We start from the raw sequence: 19253 nt of genomic DNA, 5'->3' as shown, positions 1-19253 counted from the left end.
CCTGAACTCACTCTTCACTACAGCCTTATGCAGGGGCTCCCAAAGTGTACATTGCAGCACCCTGGGGAGTAGAGGCTTCCTCACAGGGGGCACCGCGAACTAACAACCAATTTCCCGGAGCTTTTATATATTTTTTTAATTTAATTTCCTGGTTTTCGGAGCAGTCATCACATGCACGATGTCAGCTCCATGAAACTGCCTGCCAGCCTGTCGGAAGTGAGCTAAAGCTCAACGGACAATTTCCAGCTGCTCAAAGTTCCTTACTGGGAATAACTGCAATGCTAAATTTCTATGCTGCTGCTTAAAGTGATGCAAGTTACGACTGTTCCAAGTTTGAATATGCTGCCTACAAAAGAGATGCAAGCCTGGAATGCATATCATCGCCTGCGGGAAATCACCGGATTCTTGAGAAGACAAGGTAGGAAGGGAGGAAGAGCAGGGTCCGCAAAGTTGAATATCTATGCCACTCAAAGTTCCTTAGCTGTTACAGAAGAGACACGAGGCTGTAATCATAGGAAATGAAGAAAATTATGGAGTTATATATGTAGAGTTGAGCTCATTCTAGGATTAAAATATGTATAGTAGTATATTCTTACAAAGGTACAAATTACCTCAGTGAATCCATCATTTTGAAAGAATGGGGTTGGTACTATGGGCAGCAGAGGTACGTTTATCACAGCAATGGTAGGGGTTGGGGGCTGGGGCATTGCCTGCAAGATGAAGATGGCCTGATTTTAAAAGACATCCTTTTGTTGGGGTGTATTACTCTTCCTTGTAGCACTGTATTAATTATTCACTAGCAGTTTTTTATGACATAGGTCCTAAATTGTGTGCGAATCTCATTACACTGAAAATTAATGTCCCTTTCCCTTTCTTACTTTCAATCTTAAAAGTTTAATTTCCTTATGTACTTTAAAGGACAAACCAGTGTATCCTGTTAATGTCCAACATATAACATTTGTTTATTCAGTAGCATAGCTAGGGTGGGGCAAAGGAGGCATCCTCCCCAGGTGCAAAGTATTTGGGGGTGTAATCGGGTTCCTAACTAAAGCAGAAATTTAGCACTCAATGCATGGCATACAAATGCAGCAAGTAGGTTTGCTAGACTTTTAAAGAAGAGCATAAATTGGAAAGAATGGATAGGACTTACTCCTTTAAGTGTTCAAGATCAGGAACGGACATTTTATTAGATTTATTTTGCCGTTTTAAAGTTAAGTTGTGGCACTACACTGAAGGGTGCCAGAATACCTGACTACATCTCTGCAGTTAGCTTTTTATTTCGAGTATAACAAAGTAGATCTGTATTAAAGTAGATAAAATTCTTGTCACTGCATATTTGATGAACACTTGCAAAAATGTTAGCAGAGAGCCCTGAAGAGGACATTGTAGAAGCTTGGGCCATAAAGGAAGGCAGGTTTATTTACAGCTGTCGTGATGAATATGGAGAAGTTAAATTTTAAGGGGTGTGTTACGGAGTGGTGTAAAAGGAGTTAAGCAATTTCTATACTTAGTGCACACTGTGGTTATTGTTCTGTCTTGATTTATATCCTTAAGTGCTGACTAGTTCAAGTTGTTTTAGCAGTCTGCAGAATTCCCAAATTTTTCTCCAGCACCACATCATTTTTCTGGCACACAGCCTACTAGTAGTCCAACTCAGACATATGTTACTACTGGCAAAAATATAGCTTTGCCTATGCACATCTTTTTGACAATGTGCTGCTTTTGTTGTTTTAAAATCTTTTCCAGTTTTTGCCATAGCTTTCCTTCCAGAAAGCAAGCATCCTTGATTTTCATGGCTACAGTCACCGTCTGCAGAGATCTTTGAGCCCATGAAAATTGGCTGTCCAAGCCCTTCCAATCTGTTTGCAAAGAATTGATAGCATTAGATGATATATCAGAGGTTGTTAGTAATGCTATTGTACGTTCCTACAATTATATTCGTGACCGTGGTGAAGCCACCATTGAGACAGTATAAGAGTGCTACTTTGTACAACAGAGTGCTGTTTGTGACATCAGTTGAGGTAGGTGGTGCTTCTAAACTAAGGACAGTCCGATTATAAAAGGTATCCCTTTTCTATGCTTTAACATTGATTCCCCATGGCTCTGTATTCATTACATATGATCTATGTATGTACCGCTGTTAGTAAAGTCTGTTTTTACTTTGTAGATGGCTCTGTTGGGGGCTATCCCTAACTGTTAAATGCTTTACAAACTTTAATTTCCTGGTGTTCTGTAAAGGGCATATTGACACATTTTGTCATAGTTACAAACACTGTATTCATTTATTCGAATTCTAATTCTGAGAATTAAGTCCATTAAAAGGATTGTCACCATCACATACTGGTATTACCTGCCTCATACTTAAAATAGTAGATGTGGACACATTGAGACTGCATTGTAGGAGTCCAGTGCATGAATGCACGATGGAAGACAGATTTATTTGCAATTTTCAAAATTAATATGGCCTGAATGAGTTTTATGAAGCATACCAGTTAAAGGAAAACTCCACCTTCCCCAGCAGTTTAACTCAACTCATAGGTTGCTTTTCTATCTATAGACAAATGTCAAATAAATAAATAAAATATGCACTTGATGCACGCCGGGGGTGCTTGGGAAAACCTGGATTCAGCAAGGGAGCCAAGAATCTACAAAGTTTGGGAACCAATAGCCTAATGGATAACAGGACAGAGGAATGCAAGTGCCAATAGGTCTAGGGAAAAATGGAGGCTAACAGTAAGCAGAAACAAAGACCTAGAAAAAAAAAAGAAATAAAACAATATGTGCATTTATTGATTGAACTACTATTCCACTGTGTTCGCTATAACATGCATATAAACCACAGATTGGTAGTTTTACCCAGAGGATGTGAGCTGCTAACATGTTTAAATTTTGCACTCAAATGTTTGACTCCTTCAGCCTCACCTGCCAGACAATGCTCTCAGGTCACCACTGGGGAAAAAATGCAGTTATACTCAAGTTTACTTGATTAAGAAAATATGAATAAAAAGTAGATGCAATTTCTAAAGTTTCTATGATCCTGTCTAAAAAACCAGAAAGATAAAAATCAAGGTACCTTCAAGTAAACACAACTGAAGTATCTTAACTACTGACATTTCCAGTTAACCATACCAAACTAACGTTACTCTAAGAGCCAGAGCCTATATCCATAACATGTAGAGTCCACACAGAAGGTAACCAGTCTGGAAAATAAACCAGAGCACTGCGGTTCAGAAATGTTAACTGCTACACCACTGTGCCACATGGATTTACCAGTTACAAATTTATCACTTGCTTGTGTCCCGATTCATTCAGCAATTCTAAAACATTAATTGAACTTTTGCACTAATTTTCAATACTAGAGACAGTTAAGTGCCTTTGGAGCAATAAATTAGAATCAAAGAGCTTCTGCTGTTAAGAGCAGAAATAGGAAGTGGTTTAGTAGAAACATTCTTAATACTACTACTAGTTGAGCAGGAAGTCTACCTCTGAAGCAGGCATAAAAGACACTATTAGAATATGCATAAAATGCAAATAATGCTGTTGTGCAGCAGCATGCAGTAACAGCTGTATGTAGAATACTATGGAAATAAAATATTAAGCAAACCGCCGTTTTTATGGTTATCAAATGCCTTGCCTTTGCACATCTTATTTTACTGCCGAGGACAATTTATCATTTTTTTAATATTTTAAAGTATACCAGTTCAATTTCCAGTTTACCGACATACTGTTTACCTAATTCAACAGTTACACTTTATCTGTAGTCCAATCCACCTTTCTACAACTGCTGTCAGTTAGTTAAATAAAGCCAAATCCTACGTAGATAATAGATTAGTACAAGATGGAAATGATAAACATGTTTCAGTTTATAAAGGGCTCTGTTACACTTGTACACCTATTTTAAATGTGGTATTTACAAAAATCTAAACAGGCTGACTTCACCCCAGAACACAGCAACAACAAAACATTAATTCTGGTGGTATTTTGCTAGCTAGACTTAAGCGAGAGAACTGACACCCAGCTATAATCCCTGAAAATGATATATTACTTTGCTCTACCTGCAAGAAGAACACAGAATGCAGAGCCAAAATAGGCAAGCACATTTGCCCAGAGGAGCTCATTTGAGCCACAGCTGCTGACAGCAAATTTTAGGACAAACTGCCATGTCACTTAAAGCTGTTGCTGCACCATCTGGACAACAGAATGTAAATCAGCAAACTCCACTAGAAGTCAAGTGAACCAAACAGGAGTACCCATCTTTAATTAGATGAACCTGTGCAAAGGAATATTGCTGAAAAGTAATACTTGTGTCTTACCATAACTTTCCATCTGTGTTGTTGATCTTCATTTATTCTTGACTGTGGGTTTGGTTCCGAATCTTTGAACGGACTCGGCTGTTGCTCCAGCTCATGTCTTCCAAAAACCCGCAAGCTTAGCTCTACCCAGAATGCTCCTCTCAAGACTACCTCAGATAGAGTTTGCATAAGATAAGTGACGGACAGCAAACAGAGCAGAAACCATATCTGTATTTGTAATGGAATAATCCAATCCATTGGGATAGATCTCCTCCATAAAGTAGTCCAAAAGGCAGGGAGAAGGAGGGTGCGGATGTCAAAGATAAGTGAAGATCAACAACTCAGAGAGAACGCTACGGTGAGAAAACTTCAACTGAGTCTGTCAATCTTCACTTAATCCTTGACTGTGGGACAGTGTCACCAGCTACCAAAATCTTGGGAGGTCTCTCAGAAGAATATTCCAGAGCACCATTGAACCAAAGGATGCTTGTCCCCTACAGACTAGATCCAGCTTGCAATGAGTAATTAAGGTATGTGAAAATGCCCAAGTAGCCACTGCACATATCTATACAGGCTCTGGCATGGAAGACTGTAGAAGCGGCTAATGCCCTCGTAGAATGTACCTTTACAGGTCATGGCAGTTGCACGTTCTTGTTATAAACGAAGGTTATGCAGTCCTTGAGCCATATAGTTAAAGTAACTTAGAAACTGGTTTGCCCAGAGTAGCAGAAGGGAATGTAAAACAGCTGATCAGATTTCCCTAATTCCTTTGTTCTGTGCAGGTAAAAATATAACTTGTCTGTGAAGATCTAACAAATGCAAAGAGGCTTGCAAGATGAGGCCTGCAACTCAGAGCATTCAAGTCCCAAGGTGCAGATGGATCTTTATATGGAGGTCTCCTTTCAGAAAAGCTTTACAGTTTGTGCAACATTAGAGCGTGTCATTTAGACCATTATTGAAAATTTGAAATTGCAGCTAGAGGAACCCATTATAGTTGAGGACACCTCCCCTGCATCAAAAAGTGATGCTAAAAATTCCAAAACCTTATGAACTGGTGCCAAATACAGATTACTGTCTGAAGTCCATTTTCAACATTTTTGCCACTTGCTGCTGTACAAATGTCTAGTTGAAGGTTTGTGGGAGGCTAAAATAATTCATTGAACCGGGGGCAGAAAGGCTAGTATGGCTGGCAATCTTTGGAGATGGAGAAGGCACACATTGAGCTTGAGATTGTGAAGATTCGGGTGAATGAGTCCCTCAAGATGAAACAATAGATTTGGAGCTGGGTCCAGATAAAGTACAGTTTTGTACCTACCATAAATGTAGATGTCCGATAGGAATGCATCTGCAGTCCTTACAAATGGGTTGTCCTGTCGTCAGGCAGCCCTTCGGTCGGCCGGATTCCAAAGTCTGGGTCGGGCCTCGGCTGGTGTCGCACTTCACCAGACGTCATTGCTGCAGTTACTCGGGTATAAAGGCATCAGCCGACGCCATTTTCCTCAGTGTTTCTTGCCCCAGATGCCAGGTGCCCTCTAGGAAGGCTAAATTTGGATAAATGCCAATGATTCCAAATATTAGAGAGCAAACAAAAAATAAGTATGTATGTACATATATACAAACAAATACACCATAATAGAATCCCCCCAGCTAGCTATAAGAGGGGCAAATACCCTAGGAGTACCACAGAGGGGAAGGAGGGTGGGTAATCCTGACTGCAGATGCATTCCTATCGGACATCTACATTTATGGTAGGTACAAAACTGTACTATGTCCTTCAAGGATGCATCTGCAGTCCTTACAAATGGGTAGAATACCATAGCCAAACTGGGGAAGGAGGAAAGAGAATTATGGTGTAGTTAAGATCCCCTGCAAAACAGCAGTGGCAAAACCTGCTCGGGATCTAGAGTATAAAGGTAAATTATAATGCTTGGCAAATGTATGCACGGAGCTCCAAGTAGCAGCCTCTAAAATGTCTTTGGTAGCCACCGTAGAAAAGCTGTGGTAGTGGCTGTAGCTCTTGTAGAGTGAGGCCTGATGTTTTCTGGAGTTTTCTTTCCATGGTAGGAGTAACAAAATCTAATGCAATTTCCTATCCACTTAGATATTGTCTGTTTTGAAATTGCTTTCCCTTCCATTCCTGTTGCATATGCTACCAGTAGCTGGTCAGTTTTTCTATTGCTCTTGGTCCTGTCCAGGTAGTAGCGTAATTGTCTGTGTACATCCAAGGTATGCAACAGTCTTTCTCCCTGTTCTGTGGATTGGGGAAGAATGTAGGTAGGTGGATAGCCTGATTTAAAGATACTCTGGAGACCACCTTAGGCATAAAAGTAGGATTTGTTCTCATGGACACTATCTTGATGGAAGATCAGAAAGGGCTGTACTGCCATTAATGCCTGTAGCTCCGAAACCCTTCTTGCTGAAGTGATTGCCAGCAGGAAAGCAGTTTTCCATAAGTATTGCAATTCTGCTGTTGCTGCTGGTTCGAAAGGAGGAAGTGTCAATTTTTCTAGCACAAAGTTCAAGTCCCATGCAGGTAATGGTGGCTTCCTAGGAGGTTTTACATTTTTAATTCCTCTCAGAAACTGCCTGAGCAGAGGATGTGAGAAGACTGGAGGATCCAAGTCGTATTCTGCTGAAATAGCTGATGCATGAATCTTAATGGAAGAGTAGGACAGACCTTTGTGGAATAGCTCTGCCAAGTATTCCAGGATGTTGGCTATGTTTACCAGTGACACATCTTCCCCCTTTAGCAGTACTCCAAATGAGATATCTTTTCCATTTTGCTGAATAGGTTTTCCTTGTTGAAGGTCTGCGAGCTTCCAAGATAATGTCCTTAACCCTTTGGGATAAATTTGGGTTAATTTGTCTTATGCAATGTTCCAGGCATAGCTGCAGAGTTTTCAGGTTTGGATGCAGGATGTTGTAGTTGTTCTGAGTTAACAGCAAGGGAACTAGGGGTAAGGGCCATATCTGTTCCCGAGACATGCTCCTCAGTAATGGATACCAATGTTGCCTTGGCCAATCTGGAGCTATCAGAATGATCCTTGGACGGTCCTCTTTGATTTTCAATAGCACCTTGTGCATCAAAGGAAGTGGTGGGAATGCATATGCTGTCAGATTTTTCCAACTGAAGGATAGGGAGTCAACCTTCTATGCCAGTGGGTGGTACGTCCTGGTGCAGAATTTCTTTAATTGGTGATTGTGCGGGGATGCAAATAAGTCTATTTCTGGGGGACCCCATTTTCTTGTAATGGTTCTGAAGATGTCCGGATGAAGCATCCATTCGTGGGCATCCGTGGTAGTCCTGCTTAATATGTCTGCTAGAGTGTTTTCTTTTCCTGGTACAAAGATTGCTTGTAACTGAATGTTGTAACTCAGGGCCACATTCCAGAGGTCCAGGGCCATCCGGCATAGAGGGTACGAATGTGTGCCTCCCTGCTTGTTGATGTACCACATAACTGTGGTGTTGTCTGTCCTTATCATCAATTGGCCTTGTCGAAGAAATGGTTTGAAAGTCTGAATTGCCAGTTTTACTGCCAGCATTTCTTTTAGGTTTATGTGTAGGTGTAGTTGTTCTTGGGTCCATAAACCTTGTATGCATTTGTCCATCATGTGGGCCCCCCAACCGAGGTCTGAGGCGTCCGTTGTGATGGGTTGGCTTGGTTGAGTGCTGTGGAAGGGCAATCCTTTGTTTGATTGACAGGCCTGAGCCCACCATTGGAATTCTTGCTTCAGGCATGGAATTATTGGAATTTGAGTTTCTAGGCTGTGCTTGTGCTGAGACCATAAATTTCTTAGGTACCACTGTAGCTTTCTCATATGCAGTCTGGCCTGTGGGACCAATATTATGCAGGATGCCATGAAGCCCAATGCTTGTAGGACTTTTCTTGCTGTTAGGTGGTTTTGCTTTGTTAATGCCAAGAAGTAGAGAGGGAGTTGCTCCTGTTTTTCTACTGTTAGGAATGCCATTTGTTTGGATGTGTCCAGCTCCGCACCCAAAAAGGTTATCTTTTGGGATGGTATCAGCCTTGACTTTTTTATATTGACTGTATATCCCAGGGCTTGTAGAAGGTAAATGACTCTTTTCAAGTCTTCTGCTAGCTTGCTTTTGTTGTCCGCTTGTATCAGGCAGTCGTCCAGGTAAGGGTAGATTTGGATTCCCTGAAGCCTGCAATGAGCTATTACTGATGCCAGGCATTTCGTGAACACTCTGGGCAGTAGATAAGCCAAAGGGCAATGCTGAGAATTGATAATGCTCTGATCCTGCAAGAAATCTGAGGTATCTTCTGCAATTTGGTCATATGGGGACGTGCAGGTATGCCTCCTTGCGATCTACAGTTACCAGCCAAGACTCCTTGCCCAGCATGGGAAGAAGCTGCTGTAAGGTCAGCATTTTGAATTTTGGAACAATGAGGAATGTGTTTAAAGCGGACAGATCGAGAATAGGTCTCCATTTGCTTTCTTTCCTTGGTACTAGGAAGAGTCTGGAGTAAAAGCCCTTTCCTTGCTCCATATATGGTACCTTTTCCACAGCTCTCATCTTTAATAATTGATTTACTTGTCTTAGAGCTTCTGCCTTTTGATTTGGAGGTAGGTTTGGCATTCCTCTCTTTCCTGGTAGAGTATGGAAATGAAACCTGTAACCTTGGTCTATTGTCTGCAAAATCCACTTGTCTCGTGATATAATGCCAGTTCTTTGAAAATAAAGCTAGCTTCCTGCCTAAGGGTGCTTCTATTTGTTCCCTGGTAGGCGGTGCCAGAGCCAAGTCACTGTGATTGTCCTGTAGTAGTGGTGGTGGCTGTGTCTGTGCCTCGCTGGTTGTTACCCTGCCACTGGCGTCTCCTGTAGGCACCCCTGGATTGGCTTTTGCCTCTTGAGCGCCTATTCCTGCCTCTCTGTGCTTTGGAGGAGTCTGGAAAGGACCAATTCTTGGATTGCAAATTCCTGCTAAACCTTGGAGGTTGGACCTGTAAGAAATCTTTCACTGTTTGGACAGATTTTGCCTTCTCTTCCATCTTCTTCAGCACCTGTTGTGCAGGAGAGCCAAACAAATTGATCTTGTCCATGGGAGCATCTAATAGTTTTGATTTGACATGGTCCGGTAAGGCCTGCTCTTTTAGCCATGCATGCCTTCTGATAACTGTGCCAGTCATGGCTGATCTAAAGGAAGCCTCCAGTGCATCATAGCCGCATTTTAAAGAATGGTTACTAACTTGCTGAATGTTATGTACCATTTCCTGAACATATTTCTTGTCTAAAGGTTCATCAGAAGACAGTTTTTTGGTTAACTGGTCTAGCATAAATTCTTGATACTGGATCATATGAAATTGACAGTTCAAGGCCCTAGCTGACAGAGTAGCAGAAGTGTAAACTTTTTACCCCATCTCTCTAAGGACCTGGATTCCCTTTCAGAGGGAGGGATTTTGGCAGAGGTAGTTGCTACAGCCTTAGGTCCCTGGGAGATAGTCTCGGAATCTGAAAAAGGAGCCTTGTATAAATGGTGATGTGTGTCCGGGACCCTGTAGAACCTATCGGGCTTAGCAGGGGCCGGAGGTAATGAATCAGGAGCAGTACAAGCATCATAAAATGCATCATCTACAACAGAAAGAACTGGAGGTATAGCTAAAGGCCTATGTTGTGGTAAATGCAAAAAGGTTCTAAGCCTTTTTCTGGAGTCTGAAAAATCTTGGCCCTGCCACTGAAATTGTTCCCTCATAGCATGCAAGGTTTCCCCAAAGGAAAATTCCTCAGGCGGAGAGGCAGAAGGGATGGACTCTTCAGCATCAGAGTCTTCATAAGGAGAAAAAGGAGCCTCTGGAGGGTCTGTATTATCTGAATCATCAGAGGAATCATCTGTGGAAACTGGCGCAGGGGGCTCTGCTCTAGGCCTCTTTTCTGGAGGAGGGTGAGAGGCCCTGTCTGGGTGAGGTTGGGATCCCCGGATTAAAGAAATGAGATCCTCTGCTAGACTAAGCATTTGGGAACTGGAGCTAGGCCTTTGAGAGGGGGTCTTAACAGGCACAGATTTAGTAGCTTTAGCTGGTTTAGCCCTGGCAAAGGCCTTAATGGACATGGCTGCAGGAGGCCTAGCAGCTCCACGTGCAGGGGTTGAAATATCCAAGGGAATAGAGTCAGATAATTCCTGAGAAAACACAACTGCAGGTTGGATTTCAGAAACAGATTCCACCAGGTTGGAAGAGGCCTCGGTAGAAGGTACGTTTTCGGCTGAAGGAAGAACCGCTTGCTCGGTTTCAGCCGAAACCGAGACACTAGCTGTTGGCTTAACCGCGAGTGTCGGTCCTTTTCCTTGCGTTTTTTGGATATTTGTGAAGTCGGAGGATCCGACGGCATAATATAAGCAAAATCAGAGCCGAAAAACTGCTCAGCAAATTCCGACCGACGTCTAAGCGTTCGTCGGTTAAAAGAAGCACAGGCTAGACAAGCTGCTACGTCGTGGGCTGGGCCTAAACAAGGTAAGCAGTAAGAGTGGAAATCTTTAAGAGGTATTTGTTTCCCACAAGTTAAACAGTTATTCACTTTTTCTGGCATCAGCTGAGGCAAGAAAGAGTCCCCAACGGGGTACTTAGCTTTTTAGAAGTCTTCGGTAGTAGTAGAAGTATTCGGTAGTAGTAATCTCTGGTTCTGACCGACCGGCACTTGCGAACAGCTTCTGCTTCGGGCGCCACGCGGCAAGAAAGACTGAGGAAAATGGTGTCGGCTGATGCCTTTATACCAGAGTAACTGCAGCAATGACGTCGGGTGAAGTGCGACACCAGCAGAGGCCAGACCCAGACTTTGGAATCCGGCCAACCGAAGGGCTGCCTGACTACAGGACAACCCATTTGTAAGGACTGCAGATGCATCCTTGAAGGACATCATGGTTCTTGAATTAGGTGAGGCCACAGAAAGAGAAACTATATCTATCGAGACCAGAAGGCAGCAGTGAGAATTATCTTGGTTCTGCGACCTGTTGGCTTTCTTTAGAAACTGGGATAGGAGTGGAATTGGGGGAAAGGCATACAGGAGATGGGAGGGCAATCATGGAGAAGAGCATCTCTCAGTGACTCCCCGAGGGCAGATCAGGGCAAAGCAGCTGCTGCATTTGTTGTTCAGAGGAGATTCAAAGACACTGCAGCAAGGCTGGGCCCATAGACTGAATATCCTGCCACCACACTCATGAGGCATTAGGATACAACTGCTCAACTTGTTTGCAATCACAATTGAGCTCCCCAGAATATGAGCTGCAGCTAGAAAGCAGTAGGTTGAGACTGCTCATTGCCAAACCCTGAGAGCTTCGACAGAGGGTAAAGATCAGCGCCCCCCCCCCTGTTTATGTACCAAACTACAGACATGTCTGGCTGGTTCTCAATCATTCCAGAGGGGCAGGTTTCTTTGGAATGCTTGCAATGCTAGCAGCGTTGCCCTCATCTCTAGAACACTGATGTGCAAACTGGCCTCCAAATGGGACCAAGTGCCTTGGATGGTCTCTCCCAGATAATGCCCCCTCTACCCTATCCAGGATGTGTCCATGATCACTATGTCTTGGGGTTGTGAAGGGACAAAGGAGCGTCCCAGTAGAATGTCATTTGAATGAAGCCACCAACTCTGGTCCTTTTGGCATAAATTGGTAATCCGAATTTGATGCGACATCGATTGCGTCATTAATGACCATTGTGATGCTAGGACCTACTGAAGGACTTGTGTGAAACCTGGCAAGAGGAACTAAGGTAATGGAGGCCGCCATAGATCCCAAAACCTGAAGTATCGATCTTGCAGTCACTGTTCTGCTGTGAATTATCTAACTGACTTGAGATTTTATCCTTTGAAATCTTCCTTGGGGAAGATGCACAATGCAGGTGTTTGTGTCACACACCACACTCCTATGAACTCTAAATGGCGTGCTGGCTCTAGATGGGATTTTTCATAGTTTACAGTAATCCCCAATGAACAGGACTGAAGGACATAATCCCCTGCTTGGAGCAGTAAATGCCTGGAGGTTGTGGTAATGAGCCAGTCTAAGTTTGGAAACACCCAGAATCCTTGCAGTCTGAAGAAGTAAGGTGCGACCATTGCCATGCACTTGGTCAACACCCTGGGGGCTGTGGTGAGGCCAAAGGGCATAGCTCCAAACTGGTAATGACTGGCTCCCTGTCTGAAGCGCAGAAATCATCTGGTACGTTTGTCTAATTTTATGTGATAATACACACCCTGAAGATCTACTGAGCACATCCAATTGTCCCTCCCTAAGAACGTGATAATAGACTGAACTGTGACCATACAAAATTTGGTATTTTGAACGGACTTGTTCAAAAAATTGGTCTCCAGTCCCCCAAAAATTGGTCTCCAGTCCCCCATCTTTTTTTGACACTAAAAATAATCTTGAGTAATTTCCAGATCCTATCTGGTCTGGTGGGGCTGTTTGGATGGCTCTTTTGACTACCAGTTTTTGAATTTCTGTTACTGCCATATCCCTTTGATTGGGTGGAATATCCAGGATTCTCTTGGGTGTCTTAGGTTGGTTGGAAATGGAATATGGTAACCTCTCGTTATGATCTTCTGTACCAAACTGCATATTATGGTTAGCCAGGCAGGTAGGTACAGGGTTAGTCGTCCCCAAACTGCCTCCAGAGGACAGCAATCAGGCCTCCGTTCAGGAGTGCCAATAGGAATTTCAAGGGAAAGAATACCTGATTTTGCGGGCCACTTCTGACTGGAGTTGAGTCTTCCATTACAACTCCCACCCCACCCCCCACCCCCCATCCTCGAAAGAGTCATTACCATGCGAGCCCTGGACGGGCCCTTGGGATTTTTTGAACAATAGCCTTCCACTCCTCTGGTTCCTTGAGTAGGGCCATTGAGGAGTGGAAAAGCATATGCCCACAGCAGAAAGTGTCTTTCCATCTTTCTCACATCTAGCACGGGTGTCTAATTTCGGGTTCAAAAAGGGATGTTCTGTCAAAGAGCATTGACAAAAGAAGACTTAAATGGCTCTGTAAAGTCACAGAAGCGCATCCAGACATGTCATCTTATAGTTAAGCTGGAACCTGCTGCCCTGGTAGTCTCTTCAGCTGTGTATGCAAAAAGCCTCATGGACGAATTATAAATTGAATAGAGGGTCACCAGATGGAAAGCTACTTTTGCTTGAATTCTCTCTCAGCTACAGTTCCTGTCTGGCTCCTTTATTAGATCTCTTTGAAGCCTAGTGAAATGTGCCATGAAATGAAAGGACCTAAGCACGAAGGTAGAAGCATATACGTGCCTCCCTAATCTATCCATCATCCTAGACTCCTTGTTTGGAAGATGGATAGTAGGACTTTCATCAGCAAGTTCCTTTTTGGTGGCTGCTACAGCCACCATGGCCTCCACTGGTACCCCTTTAGCCCAAAGTTAGTGATCAGTGGGAGCTGATAATATACGGTCTGGTCTCTTAGGGGATGGCTTGATGGAGTCCGTAATCTTCCACACCCACCGAGCAATTAGTTTAAGGAGACCATCAGCAGGCGGAGAAATCCAAGCAGTAGATGGTTGGGCACGGAAAGCCTCTAGGTATACTGACTCCTCTGAGGAAGGTTGCTGCAAGTCCAGTCACCCCTCTGTTTAAAGAACTCTAAAATGTCACCAAAGGACACATCTTCTGGGGGGACCTTGGGGAAACCTTCCCCTTCACCAAAGTCAGTATCTTCTGTGAAAGACTCTTCAGGGGAGTCCTTACTCTTGCACACTCTCTTCCGGGGAACCTCCGCAGCGGGACTGGCCAGGGAGGTGTCTGAAGAGGACATAACCAGCACGGTTGAATCCTGAGGTTCCTGTGTCCGTTGTCCGAAGTCAGAGGCTGGAGGTAGCTCTGAGCAAGGGGAAAGACCAGGGGGTTATTCTGACAAAAAAAGAGGAAGTCAGAGACCGCATTGAACAAGGCTCTCTCCCATGGCCTGGAAAGAAGGCCACCCCCCCAGTAGAGGAATGGGAGCCAAGAAGCAAAACAGACTCCTTCATAACCACAGTCCCATCTCGTACTGAGGGAATCGCCCTCAAGCCTGAAGCTAGAGTGGAACTTGCGTGTGCCAAAGCCCAGAGAGGCATGTATAGCTCCAACAAAAATTGGCGAACCACATTCCCAGGAACCAACCACAAAGCCTCAACCCCGAGAGGTCTCTGATTCTGACATAGCCAAACAGCTGGGGGCAGTTATCAGCATCCAAGACCAGACTCAAGCCGGCACCGATACAGTCGACACCAGGACTCTCAGAACAGGGAACTCCAAAGGCTCAGAAGGAGTCAGAGGAGGAACAATCAGATGAGAAATATGTAGGGTTCCCAAAGCCAGAAGTGGTATGAATCAAGAAAGTCGCTACTCCCCTCGCCACCAAGAGCTGGTCCACCAGCCTCAAAACATCGGATTCCATGAGGCTGTTGGTGGAGCAGATCGAGTAGATTGATGGGGACTGAGGTCTATGCCAAAAAGGACTTGGTCAGTCCACAAAGGGATCATTTCTTGGGGAGTATCTAGTTTGAGTTAAGTCCTTGGAAGACAACCCCTTCGGTTCCAAGACTGGTGGAACGGAGGAGGGTGAAGTGGCCTGAGCAGAGGAAGAAGCGGGCACAGCAGTGGTCCGTGTGGAAATCAGCACTGATGGCACCGGTGAAGACTATTTTTCTCCCAACGGTTCCACTAAAGCTGTGGGAACCGTACACTTCACTTTAACCGGTGGTTCCAAAGAAAGTAAAGGAACAGAGTGGCTTCTCTTTTTTGACCCCTCACGACTACAGGAAAAGGAGAAAGGAGAACTTGTATCCATTTTAGAAGCCGCAGAACTAGCCTCGTCAAAGCTAGAGTTTACCAAACCCTTCAGAATCAACTTATTCTCTCTCTCTACAAGGGCTCAGTGATTAAAACAGAGAGAGAGAGAACAGTCTTCCTTAAGATGCACTGGGCCCAAGCAGTACACACACACACACACACACACACACACACACACACACACACACCAAAACCATCAGAATTTGGTAGTTTGTTGTCACACTTCTGGCATCTCGAAGCCAGAAGCACCTTTAGCCTTTTCAGCCATGTCAAGAAACACTAAGGGAATAAAAGAAAACAGACAGATGGTCCGCAAAACAATGGTATCAAAGAGTTACCATAATGGTAAAGGAAATTGAAGGGGGGGGGGTACCAGCAATAGTACAGAAATTTACCAAATCGGCAGATGAATGGGAAGGGAGGCTACCAACGATGGTATACCAGCAAAATGAACACCGCAGTTAAACGAAACGGGATGAGCTGGGTAACAAAGGATTGAAAGAAATAAATGAGAAGAAAAATACGTAAAATGGTAAATACGACTCACAAATTGAAGAAATTGCTAGCTCAAGAGCTGATAGGAGAGGAACGCGTCTTGACACTTGAAGTGGCACACAAGATCTAAGGTAATCTTGAGAGAAGCATTCTGGGTAGAGGTAAGTTCAAGAGTTTTTGGAAGGCACGAGCTGGAGTAACAGCAGAGTCCGTTCCAAGATTCGGAACCGAACTCTCAGTCAAGGATTAAAGCGAAGACTGACATCAGATCAGGTTTTCTGGCAATCCACCTACTGACAACCTGCCATGGTGCTGAAACAGAATGTAGCTCTGTCAACAAAGACTTCAGAAGAGTTGTAAACCAACAATGGAATTTGATACAGAACATCTGACAGTAGGAAGAGAGTCAGCAATCACAATATACAAGAATTGCTCTGAGGTATGCATATCGCTCAAGACTTGTAAAATGTAAATTAATGTTTAAAGGAACCCATTACAAGGACTATTTAGAGCACAGTACCACCTGTGAAATCCAATTTGTTGCACGTGTACAGTCAAAGACCAACTGCACAATGAATGCAAGACCAAAACCAAAAGCACATATAACGGCCCACATTCCTTCAGTGAAGCAAAGCTTTGCAGTATTTTGTCACAATGAAATAAATAAAACTCTGCAATGAAGTACTACCCAACCATGGAGTGAATGCAAAAGACAACACCTAACCAAACTGCAAGGAAACAAATTCAGACATTAGAAATAAGAATGGACTACATTCAAAGAGTAAAGGAATTACCAGGTCTGAAGACCTTAAATATAGAGTAAGCTTCAAAATTGGGTAGAAGACCACAATGCATAAAATGGGTCAGAATCTGACTACTGGTACAAGCTCTCTGAAATACCAACTTTCTGGCCATTCACACTGCCAATAAGGTTAAACCAAGAGCCGGAATGCTGCCCATCTAGGCCTCAAAAAAGTCCCTCCATCTCACCCCAAGGATAATACTGGAATACACTTAACATACCCAAGGTGGAATTCAGTGGTGGCTTGATTAAAAACAATGGTTTATCTGAAACCAAAGCCAGCAATATACATTTAAATCATATATATTTGAAAATGTAGTGAAGGCAAGGAGGCCTCATGCAAAAATTAGTCACCACATAAGACTGCAGGGTTAAGGCAGGAAAGAAAACATGAATGACACATTTAGGTTAACAAGCACAAAAAATTGAAGTCACACAAAACAGAAAAATTATTCTAACAGGCAGTACCCTGGGAGTACTAAGCAATGAGACAAATTAAAAGCCTCAATGCAGGCTCTGTAACAAGTCACTTTCTAAAGCGACTTGCCCCAATTAATTTGTGTGCATTTACAATACTGCCCCATTCAGAGTGCACTTCAAAATGAAATCCGTGCAGAAAGACTACCCCAGGTCAGGCAAAGAGCAAATAAGTGCACTGGGGAAAATCTGAAGTGTATTAAATTAAAACAATTAAAGGTTAACTATTCTTGATTAGTACTGGCAGAGTGATGCTCATGTATATACCCAGCCCCTGTGTAGACACATTCAGAGCAAAACTAAACACAATTACAACAAGAAAGAAGAGAGGCACACCTGCAGACAGCTGACACTGGGCATGCTGTGCAGGCACCTTAGTGCGCACATGCTCTCTACCAGGTTGGAACAGCCTAGCCACAGAGATCTGGGCACAGTACACTGCAGGGTGACAAAAAGGAAGGAAGAAAAGAAGCGGTTAGAGCCAGGCCACACAGGATGACTTCACACAAGCAACTCCAAGATTAGTATCAACAAAGACATTAGTCTGTTTACTTGCTGCTAATTACAGAATACAAAACTAATCATTGCAAATATAATCCAATAATTTGTCCATAGAACCCTACCACCAACACCAAAAGTGTTTCTGAAAAGTAAACCGTGAAAGGTGTGATGAGCCCAAGGGTGAACTTCAAAATCTCAGTGCTGGAGTACAGCAAAATGTCAGTAGAACCTTTAGTTAACATCTTAAAAAAACACACGTGGAAAGACAAAAAAAAAAATTCTGTACACTTGTCAATAAATCTTTAGTAAATAGAATCATGAGATTTCTGAGAACAAGCACTTATTCCAATACACACCTCAAAGCTTAACTTCATAATACACTACACCTAAAAATTAATTTCACCTATGAAAATGCAACAATTGAGATGCAACATTTCAGTTAAACAGGTGTCACTAGCCACAAACTTTACAGCAGCAAGAAAAAGCCATAATGTGGTCTGAATGCCCTACTGACAAGACTACCACGAGTGAGTACATGCAGTTACATGTAGCCAGTAACCAAGCTCCAACATCTACACACAACTCTTTCTCTAGCTCTAAATAATGAAGTTATACTGGCTAGTATTACAGATGAGGTGGTAATTCCTACAAATACAGGGCATCACTGCTGCTCAATAAACCCACAGTATGTGAGGTATTCTGCTTAATTAATGTAAACTAGTGCTGGAATGTGGTCATACTGGCTATTTCCACACACCAAAACGGACCAGGTACAGCGACATCAATTTCTAGTTTTTGGTTATCTATTCTTCCACTTCCTTATTCACTTCTGGGAGAAAATCTTGCTAACAAATCACTTTCCACTCCAGTTTTCAGACCTTTTGCCAAGTAGCTTGGATAATTAAAAAGTTATTCACTTGTTTCTGTCACCAAGCTATACCTACTGTAACACTAATACATCAGTAGGTAGGCAAAACAGTTGACAGGACACAAACATTGCACTTTTGTGCCTACGGCACTTGGGTTGTGGCCAAAAAGAGTCCAAGGACCAGCCACACTCATCCAAAGAATAAACTAGGTTATAACGTTAACACATACAGATCAGCTCATTGTCAACTGGAATAGTCTACTGTTACTCCACATGGTCGTATGAGGACCCAACTAACACAAACTTCAACACCTTTTGTAGAGAAAAACATTTTGTCCAACTGCAGTTTTAAAAAGTGATAAAGAAATATCTTAACTAATCTACAGTAGACTCAAAAGGGAAAACCAGGAAATCTTTACTGATCAACATTTGCAAACAAAGCTACATACCATAACATTCCACCTTTATCCATTTTCATTCTTCAACAAATGGGTTCAGATCCAACTCGGCCGCTTTTTCGAGCTCGTGGAACAAACACTCGAGCTCCGCCCTTACCCATAATGCATTAGTCCCCTGCTGTACCTCTGATCTTGTTTGTTGAGCTTTTAGGCTATACAATATTTAACAGATAAAAAGGAAACGAGATAGAGAGTTACGTACTTACCATAACTTGGAATCTGTGCTACCCAGTGTCATTATTCATCAGAAATGGGTCCTGGATCTGATCTCACATCAGAGCCGGCAAATGGACAGACCCAGAGCTCAAGCTTCTCCCCTTTCGACAATCCCCTGCTGACTGCTAACCCTCAAATAGAGTTTGCTGAACAAATAAGAACGCAGACAGTCTGCACAGGATACAAAATCATAAAAACGAACCAATCCAGCTCTACCAGATCCCCAAAAGGCAGGGGGAAGGAGGGTGGGAATGTGATGAATAAGCACACTGGATACCACCAATTCCAAGTTATGGTAAGTACATAACTATCTGATGCTATACGTGTCTATTCATCACGAATGGG

General features: G+C 43.1%; 1 protein-coding gene across 5 annotated transcripts in view; it reads right to left on the bottom strand.

Annotated features, from left to right (window-relative positions):
• The window catches only part of FBXW11 (F-box and WD repeat domain containing 11), a 2367054-nt gene that overhangs the window by 2114444 nt on the left and 233357 nt on the right, over nt 1–19253 (bottom strand). Inside the window, exon 2 of one of the 5 annotated variants that reach the window (XM_044069098.1) lies at nt 17202–17303. The exons of the other annotated variants lie outside the window; for them this stretch is intronic. Coding sequence (XP_043925033.1) covers nt 17202–17303 — 102 coding nt within the window. The remainder of the gene's footprint in view (nt 1–17201; nt 17304–19253) is intronic. 5 annotated transcript variants of the gene reach the window in all.

Source organism: Protopterus annectens, chromosome 4.part0 (assembly GCF_019279795.1).
Source record: "Protopterus annectens isolate FY-2018-M chromosome 4.part0, PAN1.0, whole genome shotgun sequence".
In the NCBI taxonomy this organism is placed as follows: domain Eukaryota; kingdom Metazoa; phylum Chordata; order Ceratodontiformes; family Protopteridae; genus Protopterus; species Protopterus annectens.
This window is presented reverse-complemented; position numbering and strand designations above follow the sequence as displayed.